The sequence below is a fragment of the Lathyrus oleraceus genome, chromosome 6, assembly GCF_024323335.1.
Source record: "Lathyrus oleraceus cultivar Zhongwan6 chromosome 6, CAAS_Psat_ZW6_1.0, whole genome shotgun sequence".
Lineage (NCBI taxonomy): Eukaryota > Viridiplantae > Streptophyta > Magnoliopsida > Fabales > Fabaceae > Lathyrus > Lathyrus oleraceus.
The window spans coordinates 23022389-23031078 of NC_066584.1; the positions used below are offsets into that span (position 1 = coordinate 23022389).

At 36.9% G+C, this 8690-nt stretch overlaps 1 protein-coding gene across 1 annotated transcript; it reads left to right on the forward strand.

Annotated features, from left to right (window-relative positions):
• Positions 1 to 1647: 1647 nt before the first annotated feature.
• LOC127092870 (serine/threonine-protein phosphatase 7 long form homolog) lies at positions 1648 to 4303 on the forward strand. The gene is made up of 3 exons (XM_051031759.1): positions 1648 to 2864; positions 2946 to 3036; positions 3124 to 4303. The coding sequence occupies exons 1-3, from the start codon at positions 2080 to 2082 to the stop codon at positions 4237 to 4239; spliced, it is 1992 nt and encodes a 663-aa protein (XP_050887716.1). The 5' UTR covers positions 1648 to 2079; the 3' UTR covers positions 4240 to 4303.
• Positions 4304 to 8690: the final 4387 nt, after the last annotated feature.

An 8690-nucleotide genomic window follows, 5' to 3' on the forward strand; every position in this document is an offset into this window, starting at 1 on the left:
TCTTCAGCATCATCAACCACATCGTCTTCAACGTGGTGCTCAGCATCTTGTTCGTCATCAATCACAGGATCAATAACCTGTGATTGAATATTCTGAGTTGGTTGAGGTTGTTCCAACACAATGTACAACACTATGTAGTCGTAACCAGAGTACTCATGGTTACGAAGCATGTATTGTGTCTCCATGTCATTTTGAATCAATGACTTATAAAACTTGACAGAGTTGTTTTCTGAAAAAAAAGGTTGTTGATAAAAAATTTGGGACACGGGTTGTCTTAGTTTGGACTCAATCTTCCTTTTCAGATAAGAGAAGTCAGCTCCTCTATTTAGACAAAACCGAGTGCATTCGGTGTTTCTAAATAGGAAGCCAGACTTATCACATTCATAAGTCTCACCGTTGACGTGAGCTTTGACTTTGTATTGTGAAGAAGATGACATGTTTTGTGAAGGTTTTGTGAAGATATTTTCAAGGTTTTGTGAAGATTGCTGTGAAGATATTGTGAATACCTTTGCGAAAATGTGTGTGAATATTTATACTGCAAGAATCTTACTGAAGATTGCTGTGAAGATATGTGTGTGAAGATTGCTGTGAAGATATTGTGAATACCTCAGAGATTCCCTTGCATGCCTTACACGTGTCACACCCTTGAATGCAACACTCCCACCTAGTCTGTACTAATGCATTCCAACCTATCCACCTAGCCTGAACATAGTCTCAGAGATTCCCATGCATGCCTGTTCCCCATCAAGTCTTCACCACCAAGTCTCAGAGATTCCCACGCATGCCTTACACGTGTCACACCCTTGAATGCAACACTCCCACCTAGTCTGTACTAATGCATTCCAACCTATCCACCTAGCCTGAACATAGTCTCAGAGATTCCCATGCATGCCTGTTCCCCATCAAGTCTTCACCACCAAGTCTCAGAGATTCCCACGCATGCCTTACACGTGTCACACCCTTGAATGCAACACTCCCACCTAGTCTGTACTAATGCATTCCAACCTATCCACCTAGCCTGAACATAGTCTCAGAGATTCCCATGCATGCCTGTTCCCCATCAAGTCTTCACCACCAAGTCTCAGAGATTCCCACGCATGCCTTACACGTGTCACACCCTTGAATGCAACACTCCCACCTAGTCTGTACTAATGCATTCCAACCTATCCCATGCAGGTGTTTTGGACTTTTTCTACTTTTATAACACATATACGCCAATTAGTATGGCGTAACTAAATGAAGTATTCAATTTAAAGTTGTAATAAAACATAAAATAATTTAATTACAATATAATTATTTGTTTTTCTTTTTGAAAAATATTTGAAAGTGCACGCGTACACCACAATAATAAATATTTGAAAGTCAAATTTCAACCGTTAAATAAATTATTGGGGGATATCAAAGCTAAAATTGGATTCTACTATCTCTGTGACACTTAACTTCTCATCTGACCTGTACAGTGTGACACCTATTCTGCAAGATTCCCACGCATGCCTCACACTTGTCACATTTTTGCATCATCAGATTCCACCAAGTCTTCCCCAAGACAAGACAACTCCCACCTAGTCTGCACCTAAGCATGCCAACACTGCCACGTAGTCTGCACCTATTCTGCAAGATTCCCACGCATGCCTCACACTTGTCACGTTTCTGCGTCATCAGATTCCACCAAGTCTTCCCCAAGACAAGACAACTCCCACCTAGTCTGCACCTATGCATGCCAACACTGCCACGTAGTCTGCACCTATTCTGCAAGATTCCCACGCATGCCTCACACTTGTCACGTTTCTGCATCATCAGATTCCACCAATGCATGCCAACACTACCACGCATGCCTTACACTTGTCACATTTTTGCATATTCAGTTTACTTGAAAAAGAGTATAAATAGAGGGTCATTCTTGCAAGTTTTCATCTACCACTAACACTTTTATTCAGAGAACTCAGGCGAAACTTCTCATCCACCAAGCTTCTTCCTACATTGCAGTCATGTCGCTTCTTACCATGGGCCAAGAACACAGAGGAACTAGGGCAAACATTGCCTCATTCGTAAGTTTTTCTTGAACATTGCCTCTTTCGTATGTTTGTAGTTAGTTTTTTAAAAGTCCAATATAATAATTTTTTATATTGTTTGTTTTTAAAGGATCCCAAGAAATTTCGTCAACGTTCACACCCAATGCCTTATCCAGACCCATGGTGCGTACCTTACATAGAGCGTGCGGGTTTCGGTCATGTAATGCATGTCGTAAATGCCACCATTGATGCCAAATTCATTTTGGCTCTGTGTGAACGTTGGAGACCTGAGACACACACCTTTCACCTACCAACTGGTGAATGTACCGTCACATTAGAGGACGTGTACATGCTTTTAGGTCTTAGAATAGATGGTAAGCCTGTCACCGGAAATGTTCAACAGCCTAACCAAATATGTGTTGAAATGTTGGGGGTAGATCTGGTCGAGGGTGAGGGGTCTGCCAAAGCAAGGGGTCAGGGTATTAAATTATCTAGCCTACAATTGTACCACGACTCCATAACTTTGACTGAGGAATCCTCCGAACAAGAAAAAGTCATAAAAACCCGGGTTTACATTATGCTATTGTTTGGGAACTTGCTATTTCCCGAAGGGACGGGAAATAGCATAAATTTTATGTACTTGAGTTTGCTCGGGGACATTGATAGAATAAGCACATATAGTTGGGGTTCTGCAGTATTAGCATTCCTATATAGCTCTTTGTGTAAAAATGCACAAAATGAGCACTGTACATTTTCTGGATGTTCTTTTTTGCTTCAAACATGGGGGTGGTGGAGATTGCCGAGGCTAGCCCCAGAAAATCCTAATGACTACTCCTTCCCCTACGCAACTAGGTAAATTTATGATCTTATTTCATTTTGTATATTTATTCTATAAATATTTGTAACTAATATTATTTATCTTTTTTTGTTTAGGTTCATTACAACCGGACTGGATTACAGTCTTACCCCCAAAAATAAAATTATATTTTATCGTCAACTGTTGGATCGTCTCCGAGCACAGGATGTATTACCACTAAATCACTCAACTTCTAACTGATTTATTAATGTCATGCATTATCGATAAATAACATATTTACTTTTTTCTTTGCAGTTTATTTGGAGGCCATATTTGGGATTGGAACATCAACCAAACCCCGAAGATGCAGCTGTTTGGACAGCAAAAACGGCCATAATGCGGTTCACCACTGTGGAGATGCACCAAAGTGACCGTGTCAAGCTTCAATTCGGAATGCATCAAGACATCCCAGGCCCCCCAATGTCCATGGAACCTTGGCATCTAAAAAAAGTCAGCCACCAGTGGTATGCCCAAAATTGGAAGGAATTTGCTAAGGAGTTTCGAAAAATGTGGAAAGACCGTGCCCACTATGTTCTACAATTTCCGGTGGCGCCCAACGAAATGAAGCCGACAAGGGAATATGTGGAATGGTATAGAGCAAATACCAATCCAGAAATGATTGTGTCTGACCCGTTCTATTTGGACGATCCCCGGATGCAACAGCCATATTTCCAACAACAACAACCACCACAGTATTCCCAACAACAACAACCACCACCTTATTACCAACAACAACCACCACAACCATTTTACCAACAACAACCACCACCACCTTATTACCAACAACAACCACCACCACCATATTACCAACAACAACAACCACAACACATGTCCACCCCCCAACCAAATCAACAATACATACCACAAACTCAATCCCAATACCATGAAGACTACCAACAACAAACTCAACATTCCCACCACCATCAACAGTCCCAACACCTACCACAATATCAATCCCCCTACTTCCACCAATCCCAACAATTCCAACACGGCAATTTCCCAAGCTCTTCCAGTCCTCCACCTAGCCCCGACACGGGTATACAAGAGGACTACCAACAGGACTACTACACACCACAACAAACATTGCACTTTGGCCAACCCGATTCAACCCTAAACTACCAAAGACCACAATTCGAGGGCGCACCCAGCAGTAGTCAGTTTGTCCCACCGAGACAAAGCTTCGAGGGCGCAGAGGGGACCCGTCTTTCCTACAGCACTGAAGGGACTTCGACCGAACCACAACGGCAAGCGGCAAGGGGGCGCGTTAGGGCAAGGGGTGGTAATAGGGAAGCACCACCACCACGTGAACCGTCTAGGCGAGTAACTAGACCTCCCCCGTGCGGATCGTACAAGGGACCGCATCATATGTGATTAATCATATCTTTGTAATATTTGCCTTGTTTATTATTTAAATAAAAATATTTTCTGTTTATTATCTTTATATCTTTATCTTTATCTTTAAAAATATTGTCTATCATATCTTTATACATATATAAATTAATTTTTTTTCCAAAAATTTACAAATAATATTAATTACTTATAAACTATATTAATATATATATATATATAAATTAATATATATATATATATATATATATATATAAATAAAAAAATTTAGACAAAATATATGTGTGAACATAAATTAATATACTTAATAAAAAACATAAATTTATAAATAAAAAAAAATTAAAAAAAAAAAACATTAAAAAAAACATTAAAAAAAAAAAAAAAAAAAAAAATGGATTTGGGCATAGGCGCCACCCCTAGTGGCGACTTGCCCTCCCCATTAAGGGTAGGCGCCAACTAGGGTGGCGCCTAAGGGTAAAAAATGGCCAATTTTGGCCATTTGTGTAATTATTTTGAAAAATTGGATATTTTTGAAATTTTTTTGAAATTTTTGGATATTTAAAAAAAAAATTCAGAATAGTAAGCCTCTTTTTATAATTATATTTTTTGGGGACAAATTATATTTTTTTATTGTAAATTATAATGAATGCATACAATTTTTAAATATGCGTGGGTAAGTGGAAATTATTTTTCTTCAATAGAAATCTCATTCCTAGAAAAATAAAATTATAATGCAATATATATATATATATATATATATATATATATATATATATATATATATATATATATATATATATTAATTACTATGCAAAAATTTAAAATATTTCCTAGTTTGCGGAGATAAATCTTCGGACGCACTTAATGTACACTCAGCGCAAATCATTCTGAATGACATCTTATAAGTTGGATTTTTTTATTCCAGAGATGCATCTCTGGGATATTTTTGTAAATACATTTTATGAAAATGACCACTTTATGGAAAGGATGCCAGAGTTCCGGAAATTGAGCAACATTGAAAGAGAATCAAATGCACAAAAGTCAAAGGGGGTACCTCCCATAGATTTAACCGATGACAAATATTTCGATTCGTTTTAATTTCGTGTTTAGTCAGACAAATAAGTGTATGTAAATGTGTCTTAATACATTTTTTATCTTTCCCATAACAACATTTGTTCATTTGTAAAAAAAAGGTTATGTTTCAAAGGTTTTGTTTTCAAACTTGTTTAGGAGAAATTCTGGAGATGCATCTCAGAAACAAGATAATAGGGTGCAAGACCGGAGATATATCTCTGGAATCAGCATGTCAGGTTTTGAATGGTCCACAATTGTCTACAACTTCTATAAATTAAGGTGTCCTTGTTTCTTATTTTAGACAAACTGAAAATATCTCAAATGTCACAAATAAAAATCAATTGGTATGCCACAAATGTCTCTTTCTCCAACGTAACTCACGGGATAAACATTAAGCTCTCCAAGTACATATCTCTTGCAGATATTAAATATGAAATCCATCATCTCCTACCTTACGGAGACAATCGAAGAATTGTGAAGCTCGAGTACGTTCATCATTGATTGACAACGGAGGGAAGATTGAGTTCAACAACTTTGACCTCAAGATGGATGCAGATGTAAGGCCTTTGTGGAATACATTTTTTCGTTTCAAAACAAAATTTTAGCTCGAGTTGAAAGCGACGATTCCAAGATCGATCCAAGATATTCTTAAGATATTGAAGCGTCCACCTGGATATTGAAGTGTAATGTTGCATTTTATGTTAAAATCATCTATGTAATGCTTATTTTATGTTATGGATGTTTATTTTATTTTGTCAAATTACATGTTTTTGGTGTCTGTTTTTGGTACTACTGTGCAAACGTTTCGAAAATGTATCTACGAAAATATCTCGGGCATGCATCTGTGGAACTAAAAAATCCAACTTATAGGGTGTCACTCATAATGGCCTACATTGAGTGTGCATTGGATGTGTCCGAAGATTCATCTCCGAAAACTGGGGGTATTTTAGAATTTTTGCATGGTGTCTAAGAAACATATAGGGTGCATTAAGAAATCCCAAAAAAAAATGATTATACTTGGGTCTTAGGCTCATTGGGGTTTACCCGATTTAAGTTTTTGAAACCTGCCTAACATAAACCCTAGGTAACGAATAAGCCGCTTCATATTTCTTTTTGTTTGTGTGACTGAATCTCAGCTCTTCGAAACGGTCCCCTAGCTTCCACAGAGCTCTGCATGTCATACTCATATTATTTATAGGAAAAAATTTATCTTCATTGTTCATTAGATTCATTAATTCCTTGTTGTCTAATTCAAAATATACCTTTTGAAACTCACACTGAATAACTTTCTCTATCGCCACCTCCATAGTCATTTCTTCATAGTCATTTCTTCCACCATAAGAGGATCTCTATATCCCTCCTTTCTACACAAAATTTGGATTATGGTGTCGTATTCATCGTTCCTAAAAATGGCTCATAAACCTCAGTTACGATCTTCAACTAAACTCGCATCTGTGTTACTCGTCAACCATCCTTTTTTTTGGAGGAGTCCAACTATGTTCCTTATTGTTAGCATTTTCAAGTCTAATGTTTAACACTGTTATTTCCTTTGTTGTTTGTTGACTCACATTCGTGGTTTCCTTCTCGACTCTACTGAGGCAATTCTGATCTTGATCTTTTTCGCAACTTTATTTTTCTTCTCCTTTTGCATGTTCGTCTTCTGACTTTCATTTGACTCATGTTGATCTTTTTTTGCGATTTTTTCTTTCCTATTCTTTTGCATGTTCATATTCTGAATTTTGATTGACTTCTTCATGTCAATATTTCCCTCACTGCCACTACAAGAGATCGTTTGATTCACATCAATCGTGACATTTGTTGTTTGATTGTTGTTCGTAATCGTGGTGTTCCCAAAAGTCGTGTGGCGCCTGGTCTTGTTCATGTTACTATAATTGTTAGTTGTTTCTTGGTTATGATTATGGTTGCTGATACTAGGGTGATTTTCCTAGTTCTCTTCCTTGTTGTTATTTCTAACTTCATCGTTATTTCTTCTAACTTTGAGTTTATATATGTTTTTTATTCTTTGACCAGGTAGTGCTCACAATAACACCCTAAAACCCAAATTCTTTTTTTCTTGTTTGCTTTATAAATCATGATTTTTGCGAAATTTTATTTAATATCATAAACATCACATCACATCAACTTAAAATAACATCACACATCTCATATATGAGTACATGTTCAAACATGGAAATTTAAAAGTGAAATCCCGACCCTGATGTCATAATACCAAAGCCTTATTACAACCAACATACTAGCTTACTTAAAAGTTCAGCAAACATAAGACACGAAATAAAACTAATGAGGAGGTTTTCTACAGCATCCTCAATAAAAGTACTTCATTATTCCTCAGTCAATATGAGGATATTATGCACATACATTCAATAATGGAGACATAGAAACAAAGGTTGAGAATACATTCTACAAAATATATTGTATAATAACAGTAAAGGGTAACATAAATTATAACACACAACATTATATGATCATACAATATTACACAGAGTCACACGACATTACATAATATTCAATGAATGTTTATGCAATACACTTTATCATCTATTCCATATGCATGTGGTACCAGTCACTGAACTCATAACATATTATGGAAAGACAGTTTGGCAGTCCTACGTAGCATAACACTCTTCCTATGTTATATAGTTTAAGAGGACATGTGAGATATGTTTTATACTATAACACTCTCTCTAGATGTCAGTAGACTCTCAATAGTCTAGGAGTACATGTGAGCTACCTACGTACTATAACACTCTCGCTAAACTTTAATCTAGGGGGACATGTGGGCTATGCCCGCACTACAACACTCTTTATAAACATCTGTAGACTCTCAATTGTCTAGTAGTACATGTGAGCTACGTATTTACTACGGAACTCTCTCTAAGCGCAACATACTCCCACTTTAGTATGAAGTATGATGACCAAACATATGCAATTCCTCTTGAACCTTCTTCCTCCCATGAAACACATTTTCCTTGAATACCATATTAGGGTCTTCGCAATGTTTTATCATACGTTCACTTTGATTGCCTCATTAGGTCTTCATAATTATTTTATAAAACCTTTCACTTAATTTTCACATTAGGGTTTCGCAATGATTTTACCAAGTATCACATGTCAATCAAGATTCATTGTTCAATAAGTGTTATCACATACACTAGAAGGATTACATGAAAATTAAAATCTTGTAATAGTAATATTGCATACAAGCATCGTTTTAATTCACCATTAGATATAGCTTTGAACTAGCTTTCCAATGCATCCGATCGCGTCTCAATCGAAGTTACGAAACTCATTTTATGGTGGTTTCAGGATGCGTGCCCGGTTATACAAAACACGTAACGGGTTACACAGCGGTTTTGCCTCAAATTTGGACCAGTTTCGAG